We start from the raw sequence: 22,812 nt of genomic DNA on the forward strand, positions 1-22,812 counted from the left end.
CCCGGGAGGCAGAGCTTGCAGTGAGCCGAGATGGCGCCACTGCACTCCAGCCTCGGCGACAGAGAGAGACTCTGTCTCAAAAATGCCAGCAGGGCAACTTAAGTCAGGCCTTATTAAAGAATGACTAAACTCACACTATGGAATGAGAATTTAGCCTTTAAAAGTGGTAATTAAAGGGATTCCACTAAGAATTTATCATTCTTTTTTTCCAGGAAACTGGAGAACTAGACCTCCAATAGCCAAAACAATCTTAAGAAAGAACATGGAGGTATTACAGTTATGATTTCAAGCTATAATACAAAAGTAATTAAAATTGTAGGGACTGCTATAAAAACAGACTCATAGACAAATTGAATGAAATAAAAAGCCCAGAAATAAATCTATTAATATATGGTCAAGTAATCTTTGATAAGGGAGCCAAGAATTCACAATGGGCAAAGGACAGTTTCTTCAATAAATGATGCTGGGAAAACTGAATGTCCATAAGCAAATAAGTGAAATGGGACCCTTATCTTTTACCATATACAAAAGTTGATTTGAAATGGGTTAAAGACAAATGTAAAGATGTGAAACTGTAAAACACCTAGAAGAAAACATAGGGAAAGAGCTTCTTTACATTAGTTTCGGTGAAGATTTTTTGGATATAACGTAAAAAGCACAGGCAACAAAAGCAAAATTAAACAAGTGGGACTACATCAAACTAACAAGCTTCTGCACAGCAAAGAGAACAATTAATAAAATTAGAAAGACAACCTATGGAATGGGATAAAATATTTGTAAAACATAAATCAGATAAGGGGTTAATATCCAAAATGTATAAGAAACTCATGATTCAATGGCAAAAAAAAAAAAAAAAGCAGATAATCCAATTACAAATGGGCAAAAGACCTGAATAAAACTTTTTCCAAAGAATATATACAAAAAGCAGTCCCTCTGAGAACTGGAACAAGACAAGGATGCCCACTCTCACCACTCCTCTTCAACACAGTACTGGAAGTCCTAGCCAGAGAAATCAGGCAAGAGAAAGAAATAAAGGGCATCCAAATCTGTAAAGAAGTCAAACGGTCACTGTTTGCTGATGATGTGATCGTTTACCTTGAAAACCCTAAAGACTCCTCCAGAAAGCTCCTAGAGCTGATAAAAGAATTCAGCAAGGTTTCCAGATACAAGATTAATGTACACAAATCAGTAGCTCTTCTATATACCAACAGCGACCAAGGGGAGAATCAAATCGAGAACACAACCCCTTTTACAATGGCTGCAAAAAAAAAAAAAAGGAAAGAAAAAACAAAAACAAACCAACAACAACTTAGGAATATACCTAACCAAGTAGTCAAAAGACCTCTGCAAGAAAAACTGCAAAACACTGCTGAAATAAATCATAGATGACACAAACAAAAGGAAACACATCCCATGCTCATGGATGGGTAGAATCAACATTGTGAAAATGACCATACTGCCAAAAGCAATCTACAAATTCAACGCAATCCCCATAAAAATACCACCAACATTCTTCATAGAATTAGAAAAAAAATTCTAAAATTCATATGGAACCAAAAAAGAGCCCGCATAGCCAAAGCAAGACTAAGCAAAAAGAACAAATCTGGAGGCATCACATTACCTGATTTCAAGCTGTACTATAAGGCCATAGTCACCAAAACAGCATGGTACTGGTATAAAAATAGGCACATAGACCAATGGAACAGAATAGAGAATCCAGAAATAAACCCAAATGCTTACAGCCAACTGATCTTTGACAAAGCAAACAAAAACATAAAGTGGGGAAAGGACACCCTTTTCAACAAATGGTGCTGGGATAATTGGCTAGCCACATGCAGGAGAATGAAACTGGATCCTCATCTCTTGCCTTATACAAAAATCAACACAAGATGGATTAAGGACTTAAATCTAAGACCTGAAACTATAAAAATTCTACAAGATAACATTGGAAAAACCCTTCTAGACATTGGCTTAGGTAAAGATTTCATGACCAAGAACCCAAAAGCAAATGCAATAAAAACAAAGATAAATAGCTAGGACTTAATTAAACTAAAGAGCTTTTGCATGGCAAAAGGAACAGTCAGCAGAGTAAACTGACAACCTGCAGAGTGGCAGAAAAGCTTCACAATCTATACATCTGACAAAGAACTAATATGCAGAATCTACAACAAATTCAAACAAATCAGCAAGAAAAAAACAATCTTATCAAAAAGTGGGCCAAGACATGAATAGACAATTCTCAAAAGAAGATATACAAATGGCCAACACACATATGAAAAAATGTTTAACATCACTAATGATTAGGGAAATGCAAATCAAAACTATAATGCAATACCACCTTACTCCTGCAAGAATGACGGTAATCAAAAAATCAAAAAACATTAGATGTTGGCATGGATGTGGTGATCAGGGAACATTTCTACACTGCTGGTGGAAATGTAAAGTAGTACAGCTGCTATGGAAAACAGTGTGGAGATTCCTTAAAGAACTAAAAGCAGAACTACCATTTGATCCAGCAATTCACACTACTGGGTATCTACCCAGATGAAAAGAAGTCATTATTTGAAAAAGAAACTGGCACAAGCATGTTTATAGCAGCATGATTCACAATTGCAAAATCGTGGAACCAACCCAAATGCCCATCAACAAGTGGATAAAGAAACTGTGGTATATACACATATATAAAATGGAATACTACTCAGCCATAAAAAGAAATGAATTAACAGCATTTGCAGTGACCTGGATGAGACTGGAGACTACTATTCTAAGTAAAGTAACTCAGGAATGGAAAACCAAACACCGTATGTTCTCTGTGATATGTGGGAGCTAAGCTATGAGGATGCAAAGGCATAAGAATGATACAAAGGACTTCGGGGACTTGGGGGAAAGAGTGGGAGGGGGTTAGGGATAAAGGCTATAAATATGTTGCACTGTATACTGCTCAGATGATGGGTGCACCAAAGTCTCACAAATTACCACTAAAGAATTTACTCATGTAACCAAATACCACCTGTACCCCAATAACTTACGGGAAAAAAAGCATATAAACGGTGAATAGGAATGTGAAAAATGCTCAATATTATTAATATAATAATATTAATTGTCAAGGAATTGCAAATTAAAATCACAGTGAGACATTACCTCACACCTGTTAGGATAAGTATTATCAAAAAGATGAAAGATAATAAGAGTTGGTGAGAGTATGGAAAAAAGGACACCCTTGGATGCATGTAAACCCTTGGCATGAATGTAAATTGGCATGAAAACAACCACATGGGAAAACAGTATGGAGATTTCTAAAAAATTAAAAATGGAACTACATATGATTCAGCAATCCTATTTATGGGTATTTATCCAAAGAAAATAAAAGCAGGATATCAAAGAGACATCTTTACTCCCATGTTCATTGCAGCATATTCACAATAGTCAAGATATGGAATCAACCTAAGTGTCCTCTGATAGATGAATTGAGACAGAAAATATAAAGTCAGATATTGAAGAGTCCCAAAATTCAAAGCTGTCAAATAGTAAAATTTCTTAAGAATTTACAATTCAATATGTAGCTAATAGGAGTCTCATAAAGAAATAATGGAGAAAACATGAAGAGAAAAATTATCCAATCAATAGTGTAGTATAATTTTTCAGAGATAAATGGCTGGAGCAGTTGGATTGGAAATGTGTGAGTGCCCAGTGTATTTGAATTAAAAAATACCTAGAGACATTTTTATAAAATTCCAGTTTACCAAAAATAAAGATAAAGGCTTCTACAGAAAGAATCTAGGTGACAAAGGCTAGAGAATCAGACCACCATCATGTTTTCATCAGTCATAACGGATGCCACAAAACAATGTAAGTTATGCATTCAATTTTTTTTTTAAGAGAAAATGACTTGTGACCTAGAGAAATGGCTGAAATAATAATTGGTGATGACTCTTTTCATGGTGCTTCTTTCTTTCTCTCTCTTTCTTTCTTTCTTTGTTTCTTTCTTTCTCTCTCTCTCTCTCTTTCTTTCTCTTTCTTCCTTCCTTCCTTTCTCTTTCTTTCTTTCATCTCTCTCTCTCTCCCTCCCCTCCCTCCCCTCCCTCTCTCCTTCCTTCCTTTTTCTTTCTTTTCTTTCCCTAATCTACATTGCATGGCTTTTAAAAATAAGAGCATACCATTTTTGTAAAACTATAAAAGCATTTGAAATTGATCATATATTCACTTCATGAAGAAAATCTCCTTAAGCTCTGAAAGTTAGAAACTGTGTGGGCCAATGCTACAAGACTTTATGTTACAAACATAAGAATGGGACAAAAGATGTTTAATACAACTAGATGAATTTATACCTTACCTCGCACCTACACAAAATGGATCATAAATATAAATGTAAAGCTAAAACTATAAAACCTTTAGAAGAAAACAGCCAATTTTGGTTAGGAAAAGTCTTTTTTTGTTTTTAGATGCAACACTGAAACCGTGGCCCACAAAAGAGAAAAAAATGGTAAATTGGACTTGATCAAAACTAAAACCTCTTGCTCTTCAAAAGATACCATTAAGAAAAATAAGACAAACCATACACTGAGAGAATATATTTGCAAATCATACATTTTACACTCAACAACAATACTATTTATAAAATACTTCTAAAGATATTGTATGAAGTCTGAATGAAGAAAAAACTTTACTAAATATTCAAATAAGTAGAAAGAAAACATGTTTCTAATGATAAGACAATAGTTTAAGGAAGTATTCATAACTTAATCTATAAATTCAGTGTTTCAAATCAAAATGCCAAGAGAAATTCTGGAAGGAATTTGACAAGTATATTTCAAAGTTCCTCTGATAGTGTGAATAATTAAAAGTAGCTAATACATTTTTGAAAACCAAAAATAATTGGATAGATTACAAAAGATTTTGTGTTATACATCTGAGCTATCTGTAGTAAAGATTTGTCTGATACCTCCTTCACTGCTATAATTTGATGTGTTGGCATTGCCTACCTCTGTTGAAGTCAAAAGCTGCTGCTTGCTGCTGCTACTGCCTCTGCCATCTGTCAAAGGCATTGATACTGTTGCTAATGCTTCTTTTTTAAATATATATATATATTTTTATTATACTTTAAGTTCTAGGGTACATGTGCACAACGTGCAGGTTTGTTACATATGTATACATGTGCCATGTTGGTGTGCTGCACCCATTAACTTGTCATTTACATTAGGTATATCTCCTAATACTATCCCTCACCCCTCCCCCAACTCCACAACAGGCCCCAGTGTGTGATGTTCCCCTTCCTGTGTCCAAGTGTTCTCATTGTTCAGTTCCCACCTATGAGTGAGAACATGCAGTGTTTGGTTTTTTGTCCTTGCGATAGTTTGCTGAGAATGATGGTTTCCAGCTTCATCCATGTCCCCACAAAGGACATGAACTCATCATTTTTTATGGCTGCATAGTATTCCATGGTGTATATGTGCCACATTTTCTTAATCCAGTCTATCATTGATGGACATTTGGTTTGGTTCCAAGTCTTTGCTATTGTGAATAGCGCCACAATAAACATATGTGTGCATGTGTCTTTATAGCAGCATGACTTATAATCCTTTGGGTATATATCCAGTAATGGGATGGCTGGGTCAAATGGTATTTCTAGTTCTAGATCCCTGAGGAATCGCCACACTGACTTCCACAATGGTTGAACTAGTTTACAGTCCCACCAACAGTGTAAAAGTGTTCCTATTTCTCCACATGCTCTCCAGCACCTGTTGTTTCCTGACTTTTTAATGAGCGCCATTCTAACTGGTGTGAGATGGTATCTCATTGTGGTTTTGATTTGCATTTCTCTGATGGCCAGTGGTGATGAGCATTTTTTCATGTGTCTTTTGGCTGCATAAATGTCTTCTTTTGAGAAGTGTCTGTTCATATCCTTCACCCACTTGTTGATTACAGTCCCATGGCTGCTGTAACCCATTAGCAAAAGAGCCAGCTTCTGCACAAAAGGTGCTCTCACTTTATAGCTAAAGTAACAGGTGACTGAATTCACTCTCATCATTTTCAGATGGTCATTGTTTTGCTTTTTTAAAACAGCCCTGTCTTTATAGGACTTAGCAGCTGGGATTGTGCTATTAATATAGTGAGAAGCACTGATCAACCTCTCATACTAGCCCACTGTCTTTGAATCACATTCACGCACCTTGATAATCTTCAGCTAGGAGGTGTCTTTCCCTGCAGGCTTTTCCATCCTGCTAGTCCTGCCTTATTTTGAGTGGCCCAGACATGCCTCAATGCTAGCAATAACTCAGTTTCTACATCAAGCAAGTTTATATTTTGTTTCCAATGAGCCATTTGATTATCTCCTTCTCTCTTCTTGCAACTCCTATTTCCAATCTAAGTCTGTGTCATTCTTTTGAATATAATTGGGTTTCTGAAGTTGACCTTTTCCACAGCTAAGAGAAATGTAGATTCTGTTGCTGAAAAACAAATTAAGGCCTGGAATGGTAGTCCAGTTTTTGCTTTCTTAGAACCACAGTTTTACTATGCATGCTTAGGAGCTGGTTCACTAACTCCTATTATTCCTGTAGAGACAAACTGATGGAGTTAATTAATTTGTTTCTGTAATTGGAATGCCATAACTCTTTGCACTTTCTAAATTTTCTGTGCACTTTATATTTTCGACAAAACTCCTTATCACACTATTGGCAATAATTGTGTTTGGACTACTCTACTTCTCTAACAGTGTATACATCTAACTAGATCAAAATTTAGTGTGGTCATCTCTAACTGATGGCAAATCTCTATTTTAAAATTCCTTCAAATCCACATAGGAAGACATCTTTCAATTTATTCCTTAGGACCCCCCTCCCACACTAGGGAAAAAAAGAGGGATTTTCCGTGGCTTAGAGACAAAGAAAACCAATTCGATGATATAAAAATAAAGGCTAAAAGAAAATAAAGAATAAAAATTAAGACAAAATGGAGGATTTAAGGGTGAGGTACATTTACAAACATGCATAGTAGACAGCCCCTTTACGAGAGCAAAAGATGGATTGTGAATATAAGTATAGACTATATCAAAATATAGATATAGTTTGATCCAGCAATAAACTTAGATTATTCATAGAAGCATGTTTTTGAATGGACTTTTAAAGTAGTATACCTTATTTATTTGTTTGAACATGTAAAAAGGTAATAGACATGCATGTGCAGTACAGTACAAAAGCGTAAACAGTGAACGTTTCCAAGTCTTCCCCTTCTCTAGCTCCCATCCCCTAATTTCCATCCCCAGAATCTACAGTTGTTACTGCTTTCCTGTGCATTCTCCTAGCAATAGAATATGCAGATATAAGAATGTTAATGATACTCTTTTGTGAGCAGTTTTAGCCTCTAAGGTATATATACAGGAATTGGTTCTATGTTTTCCTGTAACTGCTGCCACTGTGCTCTGTCCCTCTTCTCTGCCAACTCCCTTGCCCTGTCTTTCCCTGATAGATGGCTGTCTCCTTTATGGACTATTCTAAGTCTGATTTCATGAATTCTCCATCTTTTTTTGGTTATTAATACAGTCTCATAATTATTGTTAGTACTAAATCCTGTTTATTTAAAATCTTCAACTTTATTGTTTGTTCAAAAGTCTTCCTTGATACCCAGAGCAGGCAAGGATTTTGGTTTTAGGGTAAACACAGTATAGCTTGGTGCTTAGACCAGCAACTCTGCAGCCAGGATCTATGAATTTATAACCTCGTTCTGCCACTTGCTAGCTATGTGACTATAAGCAGGTCACTTTCTGCCTCTGTTTCCCCATTTTCAAGGTAGTACTTACCCCAAAGGGCTGTTGTGAGAATTAAATGAGTTATTCATTTAAAGCACTTACAGCATGCCTGACATGTTATGGCTGCTATATAAGTTTTAGCTATTTTTACTATCATTGGAATGGGGAAGGGATTTCCCTCTCTCACACGTCTCTGTACTCTGTTCCCTTTCTCATCTTCCTTGTCTTTGTATCTCTGGGGTTGTAGGTGGCTGAGGAATTGGGGGAAATATGTTTCCTTTTTGGTCCATCCATGAAATAATTTATTGTCCCCTTCCTGTTGGTGATTTGTTCTGGCAAGCAGGTGGTGCCCCCAACAGCCCTGTTGATGAAGAACTCAATTTACTAGGAGAGAGTCACTTTCAAGGTCCAGTTACATGTTCTGGAAGATCCCCACTGTGCTGTGTTTTGGTTTTTTGTTTTTAAATTTTGAAACACCAGCCCACTTGACCCAGGTGCAGGAGTTCCCAACAGCCATCCGCCCTCAATTATACACTTCAACTCAGATGTCTGTTATTACTTATAAGGAGTATCTTTGTATTTCATCATCTATAATTTTGTTGGAGCAACACCACTCTCCTGATTAAGTAAGTCACCAAGGTTTTGAACTTTTTAGCAAAGCGGAAAGGAACTTTTATGACTAAGTCTGTGCGTACCTCTCCATCCACAACTCCTATCATTTCCTCTTGACTAGTCTTCATTCTAGATACACCTTTTGTCTTAGATGGATGCTGCAGGGTGTTGTTTAGACTGCCTCTCTCCATTTCAGTACTGAAATACTCTTTCCACAACTTGTGGAAGTGTTGGCAGCTGAGAGCTTTTAGATAAGTATTCTTGAGACTTCCCTTAGCCAAAGAGCCTTCCTACCTAAGATCACATCCCCTATCTGGGAGCAACCTACATCTAATGACTAGTTGACATGGGGAAATAAAGACCAAACCTCCTTGCCTCAAAGAGGGTCAACTTTGAAAGGTCATTCCAGTTCCAGAGTGCCCTGCAGAAGTAGCTGAGACCTATCTTGCAAGTGCATTGCAGTTCAACACCTCCTTGTACCTAATCCTGCTTCCTTCACTTTGCCTCTACTACTAATCCCCAAGTATTGATCCAAAGAGCACATCCAGTGTTATTTTAGAATCTGCTTCCTGGGTAACCATAGCTAAAATCTATAATTCTACAAACGTATGTTGCTTTTTCTTTCTCCACACCTTTACAGGTGCTGTTTCCTCTTCTTGGAATGTACTTCACTTTCATCTAGGCATTCTACTCATCTTTCAAAGTCCAGCTCAAATCTTCTCTGGCCCAAAGTCATATTTGAATGTCCCTCCAAATATACTTCTATCATTTCCTGAATATTGTAACTTCTTCATAACTTATAACAGTTTCTAACTACTGAATTTTTTTAAATCTCTCCCATTGGACTATAAGCAATTTGGGGCTAGTGTTTGAGTTTTATTCTACTTTGTTTCTCAAAAAGATAGCATAATATTTAATGCATAGCAGATTCTCAATAAATATTTGTTGAATAAATGAATGAGTGATTGAGTGAGTGTAATTCTAAACTGCATCTTTCTGACTCTATGGACTATACAAATGGGAAAGGATTAAATGACCCTGTTTAATAGAATATGGTTTTATTAACAACTCTCCTCATGTCCTGGCTGGAAAAATCAATTTGTCCACCAAATGTTATCAATGTTTTGCTTTAATTATCAGCGACTTCGACCTATGGATTATGAACGAAGTCTATAAAGGTTTTAATATCCACGCTGAAGCATTTCTTTTGTAAAGGTAGAAGATTACATATTTTCTTATGGTAGCCCTCCCCTGTTTCTTCTGTGTTAATTTGGATGTGGATTAAAACGATGGTAGGGTCTATTAGAGGTTCAGAATTTTAAAACAATTTTGAAAAATGACTGGATGAATATCCACTAAGACAATACTGTGCTACACACTGCAGAGAACACAAAGATGAATAATCACAATCTCTGCTCTCAAGAGATCAAAGACAAGAAATCTTCAAAAGTCCTAGAAAATAAGATAAATGGAAAAGGAAAGACACAAACTAGAATGGCTCTCAAATAAGGAAATAATATCATTCAATCAGAGACTAGGTAGAAGGGCTTCACTTTGACGGGAAGGGTTTCCACAGTGATGATGGAAGGGAAAATGTGAGTGAGGAGACTATCCTAGAGACCAGTCAGTTGATGGAGGATGGGTGGGATAAGTAGTAGGATGGGTAAAAAGTTTCATCCTTTTAAATTAGTACTGAAGCTCATTTTCAAGAACATGAGAGAATGAAGAAATGACGCTGCAGGGACATACAGGTAAAAACAATTTTTAACCAAATTGCCTTTTTTTCCCCTTTCTCCCCCAACACATGTATTTTAAACATTACTTGTAACATCCTTGTAATGGAAACAGTAAAAAGTTATTTTTTCCAAGAGAATTCAGTTACATTGATATCCTTATAGAATATCACTTACCATGTGGTGCCGTTTCACACTGTCTTGCAGAATCTGGAGACTACTCTCTAGCCAGAAAGAAGGAGATTAGTTAAAAAGGAATAAACATAGACTCCTATCATCTTAATGGGGCCTTATTTCCAAACCTGAAGCTACTATGACCTTGATGTCAAAGCCCAACAAGGACATGCACACACACACTGAAACTATAGACAAATTTACTGTGAGTATTACTGGACAACACTTAACAAAAAGATTAGTAGGCAGGCTATGGCAGCACATTAAAAGAATAAAAGACTATACCCAAGTAGTATTTATTACATAGAGGATGGTTCAATAAAAGAGAATCTATAATACAATTCTCAACATTAATTGCTAAAGAAGAAATTCTACACAATAATTTTTGAGTTCCAAATTTATAAGATTTTAAATATAAACTTGATAACATTTTTAAATAAAATGGCTATGTAGTTCATGTCTTAATGTGATAGATAAAAAAGTCAGTACCAAGTGTAATTAGAAAATAAATAGAAGCGTTCTTATTAAGGTAAAGAATAAAACAAAGATTATCATTACTACCACCATCATTTACCATTTCTGGAAGTACCATCAAATATTATTTAAAAATAGAAATAAATGCATATATTAAAACTGGAAAGGAAAATATAATTTTGTTTGAATTATAACTCTTAGGAAAAAGTATAAGGGGCTTTTAAATTTTTTAGTGTTATCAAAATAATTTAATTAGAAGTGGAGTTATCAGTTACTGAAATGATTGGTAAAATTGCCTTATGAAATTTTTAGAACTTGTTATGTTTTCCTTTGCTTGCTTGGAGGAGGTAGCCCTTTGATAATTATTTTATGTCTTCTATTTTAATTGGTATATTTAGATTTTCTAGATCTTCTTTGATTCTTTTTTTAAAAAAATAACTTTTTATTTCAGACCTATAGGAAAGTTGCAAAGACAGTAAATTCTCATGTATCCTTCAACCAGTTCCCTCTAATGTTAACTAACATCTTACATAATCATGGCACATTTTTCAAAACTAAGAAATTAACATTATTACAATTACATTAACTAAAATTCAGACTTTATTTGGATTTCACCTATTTTTCCACTAATATCCTTTTCTTGTTCTGGGATCCAGTCCAGGATTCCACGTTGCATTTAGTCAGCGTGTCTCCTCAGTTTGCTCTGATCTCTAACAGTTTAGCAGTCTTTCCTTGTTTATGACCTTGACAGTTTTGAAGAGCACTGGTTAGGTATTTTGTAAAATGTACCTCTATTTGGATTTATCTGATTTTTTTTTCATATAATTAGACTGGGAATATAGGTTTGAGGAAAAAATATTACAGAGTGAATACCTGCCTGTCTCATCATGAAAAAAATACAAGATTTTGAATTTATTTATTAGTCCTACTATTTTTCTTTTCCTGAATTCAAATATTCAACTTCATCTTTATATGGGTCACTTTATTTCTGCATTCCTTAGATTTGTTTTGTTTTATTTTTATAACTTCTTGCTTTCAATACTTGATTTCATTATTCTTATTTTTTTCTGGTTTAGTTTTCTAAGTACTAAAGACTATAAATTTTTCTCTGTGACCCCTTTGGCTGTATACTATAGGGTTTGATATGTAGCATTATCAATACTTTGTAATTTCCTATTAATTTCCTCTTTGACTCAAGAATTGTTTAAAACAGAAAGTTTATTGGACAAGTGGTAGGTTGTTTTTCGCTTGTTTCATGAATTCATCACTAGTTTCTAGTTTTTTGCATTGTAATCAGAGAATATGTCTTCTATTTCTACTTTCTGGAATTTATACAGAAATTTCTAGCCTAATATATGGTTACTTTTGTGAACATTCTACGGGCATTAGGGAAAAAAGGTACATTCTTTGCTATCATGGTTACAGAATGATGTATAGGTTTCTGTCTGTCATCTGTCACTCATACACGCACATATACACAAAAATACCTTCTTCCATCTCTATTATGTCCTAAAGCCTTACTTGTTTTTGGATTCCTTGTCAACATGCTGACAGAGGTGTATTAAAGTCTTCTACTAGTAATGCTGCAAAAAATATCACGTATTAGTACATAAACCAGAAACTTTCCTACAGTTTTGTTTTGCTCTATCAATATGGATGGTACTATGATATACAGTATGTGGATTGTGTTAATTTTCTATAGCTATGCATCAATTTATCACAAATTTAAAGGCTTAAAAATATGTTGTTATTTCAGTGTCTGTAGGTCAGAAGGTTCAGTCTCAGTTAAGCTGTAGTCTGCTCAGGGTCTCACACAGCTGGACTCAAGATGTCAACTTGGAGTGCTATCTCATTTGAGGCTCAGAGTTCTCTTTCAAGGTCAATTAGATTGTTGGCAAAATTCAATTGTTTGAGGCTGTCAGATTGAAGAACCTATTACTTTGCTGGCTGCGGCTGAGGACAGTACTCAGCATCTAGAAGCCGTCTGCGGTTTCTTGCCATATGACCTGTTCCAGAGGCCATCTCACACTACCAATCTCTGACTTCTGTCTCCAACCTCCAGACCCAGACTTAAAAGACTCGTGTGATTACGGCAGGCCACTCAAATACTCTTCCTTTTAACTCAAAGATAACTGGTTAGTAACCTTAATTATAGCTGTACAGTTCCTTCTTCCACGTTATATAACACAATCATGAGAATGATTTCCCATCATACATCATATTCAGATCTTCATCCCGTACCCTTCCTTCCTAAATATTTCAGCTTCAAGTGGAGGGATTGATATAAGACGTGGATACTAGGGGACAGGAATATTGGGAGCTGTCTTAAAATTCTTCTTACCTCATAGATTTTCATAATTATTGTATCATCATAATGGATTATGAACTTTTTCATAATGTGATGCATTTAAAAAATCACCTTTACTGCCTCAAAGCTTATTTTAAAGCCTGAAATTCAAGTTTGTCTGAATTATGATCCCAACACCTACTTAGTGGTTGTTTACACTTTTTTGGTATTCCTTTTTTCCGTCTTTTTAGTTGCAACCTTTTCGAGATACTTTGTTTTATAAGTACCTCGAGTATGTAACATATTGCTGGACTTTACTAGTGATTTAACCATATTTCTTTCTTTGTACATAAGTTCAATCCATTGTCGTTTATTACATAACAGATTTTGTCACTGTATTTTGTATGTGCTTTTGTTGTTGTTGTTACCTTTAAATATTTTATTATTTGATGTTTTTCTCCTTACTTTGTATGTGTGTGATGTGGTGTTTTTGTGTGTTTCTTTAATACGAAAGGTTTATATTCCTGTTGTGATGATGTTTAGGGTTACAATAACTTCTTATATTTATTCCTCAAAACTTTAGACAGAACCTGTTGATTCCCAACTATGAGCAAAGATGAAATTAGTTCATTTCTATTTTCTCTTCTCTGTCACTCCTCATACAATTTTAGTTGATTTATTAGTGAAATCTTTATGCATTTGTGTTTATATTGCTTGTTTAATAACCCCTAGGCTTTAAAAATGAAATCAATGTATTTATTAACTTTCCCCTTATCTTTTATTTTTATTATAATTATTATTAGCGATATTATTTTTATACTTTCAAGACGTATAATATTTACATTCAGTTCTGTAACAATAATCCTACTTCCTTTATGTCTTAGCCCTTCATGTAAACAGATTCTGTGCATACTGCCAGACTTTCCCCATTCATTTCTTGTTGAGCTAAAGTTCATTTTCTTTGACTTTATTTAAGAGAATCTCATGAGAATCACATTCCTTGATTTTTTTTCACATTAAAACTGTTACACTGAGTTAAAGTTTGGCTGCATGTAATACTCCTGAGCTATAATGTTTTCATAAGGATTTTACAGACATTGTTCCATTGTCATCTAGCATTGTTGTGGAAAAGGCTAAGGTTAGCTCCTTTTTTTTTTTCTCCTATATAGATCAAATGAACCTTTTTCTCCCTCTCTGGATTTCCAAAGGATTCCTTGTTTATTTTTGAAATTAAGTAACTTTACAAGTAAGGAGCTCATCACTGATTGACTTAATTTTTCTAGGGACATAGTCTGCTTTTGAATCTATATGTTCATGGCACATTTTGTTAAAATTTATTTATATATTTTCTTCTTTTCTGTTATTTTGGTTCTCTTCTTTAGTGATATCAGTTATGCTTATATTTTATCTCATTTCTAAAGTCTTTCTAGCTTACCTCAGTTTGGTCCTTAATTCTCTTTAGCACATTTTTAGCAATATTCATTTTCTTTGCACTGTTTCCAGCATTGCTTTTGGAGTTTTTTTAACACTCCATTTTTTTCCTGAGCTGCACTATTTCTTTCCTAAATTCTTATATATCTACTTTGAAATCACATTTTATAGATAAAATCACTCCATTAAATTAAAAAAGTTTTTCATCTGCTGTTTGATATTTTTCCAGTTTTTAATTGTCATTGATTTTTTAAATTTTCTACTTTTTTCTTGTAAAATATTTGTTTAGATCCTGTATTGATTCTTTTAAAATTGTTGCTTATTAGAATAAGATGGGCTACTTCCGAATCAAATATTTTCAGGACTTTCACCTGGAGGAATTTTCCTCTTGATCCAGCATAGTATATGTAAATTTGCTCTTTTGGCTTTACTTTTCCCCAACTATTTTACCCTCCTGGCAGCATTAGAGCTACTGCAGAATTGGCCTCCTTTACCCTGGCCCACCTGCAAGCAACAGCAGCTTGTTTGTGTGATTTCTTGTTTAATTCAGCTTCACCAGCTTATCTTTGGTTCAAAACCAGAACCAAAGAAAGTTTCCTTAGTGCATGCATTCCATTCCCCTTTTTCTGTCTAAGCTACTCACCTTGCTTTCCTCACATCCCTATCACCCAGGAAAAGTATCAGTCACCTATCCAGGGAGGTATCTCTGGGTCCAAACATGTGAACAAAAGTCCTATTCCAGGCATGTCATATTTCCATACAATTCAGCTGTTACTCCATAACTGGAGTGCTTTCCTTGCTGTTTTAGAATATCCCATATTTTAGTAAATGTATGTTACTGGCCTACCCTATCAAAGACTTTGCTTTAGCAAAAGTTTCTTAAAATTTTTCACAGGATTAAAGACATACAGAAAGAAATTTTAGGACAAATCTAAAATTTTCCCTTGATAAAATTATCGGTATTCTCTGAGGGGGTGTGTGTGTCTACTCTACATTGCCAGAGGAAACTGTAATTGCCTTCCCTGAGGCAGTTGCCAAGCAAGATAATGCTGAGTCTTCTTAGGGACTCAACCCCACCACTCTTCTTTGCTTCTAGACCCGTAACTAGACTCAGGTTGCAGAAGGCCCCTAAAGTCAAGGTAGAAAGTGTGACCCATGAGGAAATGTGCTACACTCCAAAAGAATGACTTGAGTTTTCTTATTTCTACAAGCAGAAATCCAGGGAACCTGTGTAGAAATGGATATTAAAGCTGTAGAATAATGGTGGAAGAAACGAAAAGTTGAATTAGGCCAAATTTATTGATATGGGCTCACTAAGCAGAGATTCTGCATTTAATGGTGCAGCTCAGGGAGTTGGAAATGGCTCTAACTACTTGTTTGGTTGATTGGCTAAAACATGGACCAAAAAGTGGCCAATGAGGAGAAAGTTAGAAATGCCAGACCTGTATAGCTTAATGTAGAAAAGGGATTCAAAAGCTTAGGGAGATTGGAATGTTAGAGTGAATTTGTCATTTAAGACCTAGTCCCTCACGCTGGGAGTGTCCAGAAGACACACCTTTTGCCACTACAGCAAGCAATTTGTGAGGGAAGTCCCAGCATCCTTGAGGAGCTCTGTGCTTGCTCTTTTCTGTAGATCAGACCCTACTATGGTGGAAACTGCAGCCACTGAATAGGGAAATGTAAATGTGATGAGGATAATTGGATTTCAGGGTGGCAGGGGCAAAGGGGCAAGCTCAACAGCCAATGGAAAGATAAGTGCAGTTGCCTTAATGAGCAACAAAAAGTCAAAGCAGCAGTCAAAATAGTCTGACTCTTTTGAACCTATGGTATTGGCTAGTTGATCATGGTGTTCCTAGAAGTTAAACAGACAGGAGGCCTATTAAATTCTTATTTGATTTGTATAAGCATAAAAGTTCTAGGTCAAGTGAACAAAAATATAACCTAAATAAAAAATTGAGTCATGATCCCTCAATCATTTCCCAGGTTTAAGCTGGCTTATAAACCCAGAATTCCTTGAGTGAAAGGGAGGCTGGGCCCTTTTGAAGAAGGACGTTAGTATACTACCAAAATTTATACTGTGAATCTTTCTCCCAGTCTGCCACAAAGGGACCTATGGCCTTTTCCAGGGTAAGTGTGCCTTGGGGAAAGGAAATAATCAGACCTTCTGGGGAGTACTAGAAAATGGTTCTGAACTGACAATAATTCCAGGAGACCCAAAATGTCATTCTGGCCATCCAGTCAGAATAGGGAACTAGGGAGGTCAGGAGATCAATGGAGTGTAGCTCAGGTCCTTCTAACAGTGGGTCCGGTGTGTCCCCAATCCATCCTTGGTTATTACAGAGTTATTTGTTATAACTGAGGTTATTTCCTCAGTTCTGGAATGCATAATTGGAATAGACAAGCTGAGTAGCTAGTGGAATCCGCATACTGGTTGCCGGAGCTGTGGAATGGGGGATATTATGGCGAGAAAAGCCAAGTGGAAGCCACAAGAACTGCCTCTACCTAGGAACATAGTAAGCTGGAAGCAATACTGCATTCCTGGAGGGATTGCAGAGATTAGTGCCATCATCAATGACTTAAATGAATCAGGGATTGTCATTTGTACCACATCCCCATTTAAATTATCTATTTGGACTGTGAAGAAGATAGATCTTGGAGAATGACAGTGGATTACCGTAAACTTAACCAGGTGGTAACTCTAAATGCAGTTGCTGTTCCAGGTGTGATTTCATTGCTTGAGCAAATTGACATATTCTCTGGTACCTGGTATGCAGCTATTAATCTGGCAAATACTTTTTTTCTCTGTCCCTTTCAGTAAGGTGTACATGAAGCAGTTTGTGTTCAGCTGGCAAGACCAGCAATACACCTTCACTGTTCTACCACAGGGGCATGTCAACTCTCCAGCTCTATGTCATAATTTAGTTTTCAGGAGTCTTAATCACTTCCCCATCCACAAACATTACACTGGTTCATTATATTGGCGACACTATGCTTATTGGATCTTCTGAACAAGAAGTAGCAATATCTAAACTTATTGGCAGGACACCTGTGTGCCAGAGGGTGGGAAATAAATCTGACAAAAATTCAGAGGCCTTCTATCTCAGTGAAATTTCTAGGGGTCCAGTAGTGTGGAGCATGTTGAGATATCACTTCTAAGGTTAAAGGTAACTTGTTGCATCTGGTACCTCCTAAAGCCAAAAGAGAAGCAGAATGCCCAATGGGCCTCTACAGATTTTAGTCAACATATTTCTCATTTGGGTGTGTTACTCCAGCACATTCACCAAGTGACCTAAAAAGCTGCTAATTTGAATGGAGCCCATAGTAGAAGAAGACTGAAACAGGTCCAGGCTGCTGTACAGTCTGCTCTGGTACTTGGACAATAGGATGCAGCAGATCCAATTGTGCTTGATGCATCAGTGGCAGATAATGATGCTCTTTTGAGCTTTTGGCAGTGAATTGAAGTGCAAGCCCCCAGGATTTTGGAGCAAAGCCTTACTCTCCTCTGCAGATAGTTAGTCTTCTTTTGAGAAACAGCCCTTGACATGCTACTAGGCCTTAGTAGAGACTGAATGCTTGACCACGTGGCACCAAGTTACCATGTGATCTGAGCTGCTTATCATGAACTGGGTGTTATCCAACCCACCAAGCCATAAAGTTGGATGTGCAAGGCAGTACTCCGTCATCAAATGGAAGTGATATATATGTGTGATCAGGCCTGAGCAGGTCTTGAAGGCACAAGTAAATTACATAAAGAAGTGGCCAAAAGCCAATGATCCTTCCTCCTGCTACATTGCCTTCTCTTTATTAGCCTGCAACTGTGGCTTCATGGGGAGTTCCCTATGATCAATTGACAGAGGAAGAAAACAGCCTGGTTTACAGTTGGTTTTACATGATATACAGGCACAACTTGAAAGTGGATGACTGTATCCCTATAGCCCCCTTTTGGGACATCTCTGAAGGACAATGGTCAAGAGAAATACTCCCAGTGGGCAAAACCCCAAGCAGTGCAATCCTCCCTGTAGGCAGAACTTCGAGCACTGAATCTGATTTTTTACTTTGATTGGAAGGAGAAATAGCCAGATGTGTGATTATATACTGATTCATGGGCTGTGCCCAGTGATTTTTCTAGATGGTCAGAAACTTGGAAGGAACATGATTGGAAAATTGATGAAGAAATTTGAGGAAGAGATGTGTGGATAGACATCTCAGAATTAGCAAAAAGTTTGAAGATATTTGTGTTCCCTGTAAATATTCACCAAAGGGCAATCTCAGCTGAGGATTATTTAATAATCAAGTAGATAGGATGACCCATTCTGTAGATACCAATTAGGCTATTTCTTCAGCCACTAGTGTCATCACCCAATAGGCTCATGAGCAAAGTAGCCATAGTATCAGGGATGTAAGTTATGTATGGGTCCAGCAACATGGACTTTTATTTGTCAAGGACAACCTAGCTATGGCCACTACCGAGTGGCCAATATGCCAGTAGCAGAGAAAAACACTGAGTCCTTGATGTGGCCCAGAGTGATCAGCCAGCTACCTGGTGGCAGGTTGATTACACTGGACTGCTTCCATCATAGAAGAGGAAGCATTTCGTCCTTACTGAAATAGACACTTACCCTGGATATGGATTTGCCTTCTGAGTATGCAATGCTTCTTCCAAAACTGCCATTTGTGGACTTACAGAATGCCTTATCCACCATCATGTTATTCCACACAGCATTGCTTCTGATCAAGGAACTCACTTCACAGCCAAAGAAGTGGGGCAATCGGCTTATGCTCATGGAATTCACTAGTCTTACCATGTTCCCCACCATCCTAAAGCCATTTGTTTGATGGAATGGTGGAATGACCTTTTGAAGACTCAGTTACATCACCAGCTAGATGTCAATACCTGGAAGGGCTGGGGCAAGGTTCTCCGGAAAACTGAATATGCTCTGAATATGTTCAATTTGTAGTGCTATTTCTCCTATAACCAGGATTCCTGGGTCTAGGGATCAAGGGGTGAAAATAGGAGTTGCACCACTCACTATTATCCTTAGTGTCCCACTAGTTTCCTTTTCTTGTGACATTATGCTCTGCTGGCTTAGAGATCTCAGTTCTGGAGGGAAGAATTCTTCCATCAGGGGACACGACAATAATTCCATTGAACTGGAAGTTAAGACTGCCACCTGGCCACCTTGGTCTCCTTGTGCTTCTGAGTCAACAGGCTAAGAAGGGAGTTATGGTGCTGGTTGGACTGACTGATCCACACTACCAAAGAGAACTTGGGCTACTATTCCATAATGGAGGCAAGGAAGAGTATGTCTGCAATACAAAAGATCCCTTAGTGTGTCTCTTAGTATTACTGTGTCCTGTGATTAAGATCAATGGAAAACTACAACCACCCAATGCAGGTAGGACTACTAGTGACCCAGACCTTTATGGATCACTTTAACAGGTAAAGAACCACAAGCAGCTGAGGTGCTTACTGAAAGCAAAGAAACTACAGAATGTGTAGTAGAAAAAGGGAGTTAAAAATACTGATTATGATGCTGTGATCAGTGCGGAAATGAAGACTGTAATAATTATGAGTATTTCCTTTTAATTTTGTTCTGAATACATTTCTTTGTGTATATATTAGATACCAAATATTTTTTCTTTTCTTATTCTCTTATCACATAATACAAAATGCAATGACTTCATATTCTAGTATTTAAGTATTGCTAATGTTACATCATAGTGTTTAAGTTACAGGACATCAAGGAAGAGAGTAAACATCACTGAAGGACTTTATCTCCTCCTCTGAGAAGGGTTTAGTGCATTTTCAGTTGTATGCAGGACATATGTTGGAACAGGAATTAAAAGAAATTAAAGAATGTGTAAGCAGAAACTCAGTTGTATGTAAGAAAACCCAATTCCCCAGAGAAAGAGAAAGAGCTGGAGTCCTTTAAAATTAACTGCCTGTTTTTCTGTGGCTAGTGAGCCTTATCTCTCGTCCTTTCCCAGGCATTGTGAAGACCCTGTTTCTCTAGCTGTGCAGCTGCAAGGTCACTAGACAGATAAACTGAAGTCGTAAAACATGTTTTTCCTTGAAAAGTAAGAAATGATGTAATGCATGTTTCAATTAATTGAATAACTGTCTTTGTTTCTCACTTCTGTAATATGCTTCCCCCTACACAGATCTCCCCCACCCCACGAAATGATTAAAAGATAGCTCTTTGTTCAGGGCTCAGTCCTTTGGAGGTTAATCCAACTGGGCCGGTGTACCTAAATAATAAATATCTTTCTCAACCCCATCGGTCTCTCTGATTCCTTATCAATCCCACTACATTTCAACATGTTAAATGGAATTATGAACTTCTTATTGACTTTATTTGGAGATTAACTATGGCTTAAGGATATGTATATGGGTGCCAAATTTTCAATGTGGGAACTCATTATGGTTAGTTAATATTACGTGTCAAACTGAGTGAGCCATAGGATGCCCAGATATCTGGTAAACATTATTTTGGGGTATGTCTGTGAGGGTATTTCCAGAAGAGATTAGCATTTAAATTGGTGTTCTGATGATAGGAGATGACACTCCCTAATGTGGGTCAACATCTTCCAATCCATTGAGGGCCTGAATAAAACAAGAAGGCAGAAGAATGCTTAGTTTTCTCTTTGCCTGACTACTTGACTTGGGACACAAATCTGCTGCCCTCGGTGCTCTGGTTCTCAGATCCTCAGAACCAGGCTGGAATTTTTATCATCAACTCTCTTGCTCTCAGGCCTTCAAACTGCACCATTGGATCTCCTGGGTCTCTGTCTTGCAGAAAGCAGAATCCAGGACTTCCTAGCTTCTATTATTGTGTAAACCAATACCTTATAATAAATATATTTATCTATATAGTTGTGGTTTCTCTCATCCTTACTAATAAGAGAATCCTTACTAGTAAGGCATGAAGTTAGGAGATTAATGAATAAAGACAAATTCTTCCAATTGCCAACTTTGGCAAGATTTCTGGATGAGGGCCCATAGTAATGTAATTTTCTTTTTCTTTTCTTTTTTCTTTTTTTTTTTTTTTGTCTCACTCTGTTGCCAGGCTGGAGTGCAGTAGCATGATCTCGGCTCACTGCAACCTCCACCTCCTGAGTTCAAGTGATTCTCCTGCCTCAGCCTCCTGAGTAGCTGGGATTACAGGCACCCGCCACCACACCCAGCTAATTTTTGTATTTTTAGTAGAGATGGGGTTTCACCAAGTTGCCCAGGGTGGTCTCAACCTCCTGACCTCATGATCCGCCCACCTCAGCCTCCCAAAGTGCTGGGATTACAGGTGTGAGCCACCATACCTGAGTCATAATGTAATTTTCTAATGTATTCATGGTTCTTTTTCTTAACAGAACAAAAGTTAAGAAAAGTAGTCAGGATTAGAAAAAAAGACAAGCTTTTGACTGACAGAAATATTAATAGGAATTCACTTACATATTTGTAACTTCTCTGTAATCACGGTGAGACAAAGTAGTGAAGAGAAACTCTAGTATATGACCTCTTAGCCAAAGGTAAAATACTCTATGTAGTTATCAACCAAGCAAATTCTTTGAAATGTTGACACTTGTCATGGCAACAATATGTTTCAAAGATTCCATTCTGGAATGAATGTGGTAGAATATCCTGGCATGCCCAAGTGGCTACTAATGCTCACCTGTCATTATTGAGGGGTGGGTAAGTTTCTGGTTTCTATGTTACAAGCACTGAAAGATAGTTCTTCAGACCAACAGTCCAGTAGAAGCTGGGCAAAGGATAAGAATAGAAAATTCACAGAAAAGGAAAACTGAATGGCCAATAAATATTTTAAAAGATTTTTAATCTCACTTGAAGTTATGAAAATAGAAACCATTAAAATATTATTTCCCAGCTAATAAGTTAAAAAACACTAAAACACAAGTAAAAATTAAAAAAAGATAATTTCAAATATTGGCAAAGATAAAAGAAAGTTGAACTTTCTCACACGACTGGTGGGATTATAAATGGATATAACTAGTTTGTAGAGAAACTTGTCAAGTTCTAGCAAAACTGAAAATCTAAAACCCAGAATTTCCAGTTCTAGGTCCATAGAGTGTATAAACATGTATACAACTGATGCACTGAGAGACATGAAAGATGTTTATTGTAGCACTTTTTATAATAGATTTATTAAAATATAATTCACATACCATAAAATTTATCTTAAAGTATATAATTCAATCATTTTAAATATATTTACAGAGGTATACAACCATCATTACTATCTAATTTTAGAACATTTTCATTTAGAACAACCTCCAGAGAAACACTGTACCTGTTAGCAGACATTCTCCCTCCCTCTCCCCCAAGTACCTGGCAACCACTAATC

The 22,812-nt window shown here is 36.7% G+C and overlaps 1 protein-coding gene across 1 annotated transcript in view; it reads right to left on the reverse strand.

Annotated features, from left to right (window-relative positions):
* LOC101124651 (maestro heat-like repeat-containing protein family member 9) overlaps positions 1 to 21,997 on the reverse strand; it is a 62,909-nt gene extending 40,912 nt beyond the window's left edge. The window contains exons 1-3 of the mRNA XM_004027885.4: positions 21,903 to 21,997; positions 12,259 to 12,320; positions 10,267 to 10,313 (exon numbers count right to left, since the gene is read on the reverse strand). Of these exons, the coding sequence (XP_004027934.2) occupies positions 10,267 to 10,313; positions 12,259 to 12,283 (72 nt within the window). The 5' untranslated portion in view covers positions 12,284 to 12,320; positions 21,903 to 21,997. The remainder of the gene's footprint in view (positions 1 to 10,266; positions 10,314 to 12,258; positions 12,321 to 21,902) is intronic.
* Between the last annotated feature and the right edge of the window lie 815 nt (positions 21,998 to 22,812).

The sequence above is a fragment of the Gorilla gorilla genome, chromosome 1, assembly GCF_029281585.2.
Source record: "Gorilla gorilla gorilla isolate KB3781 chromosome 1, NHGRI_mGorGor1-v2.1_pri, whole genome shotgun sequence".
In the NCBI taxonomy this organism is placed as follows: Eukaryota; Metazoa; Chordata; class Mammalia; order Primates; family Hominidae; genus Gorilla; species Gorilla gorilla.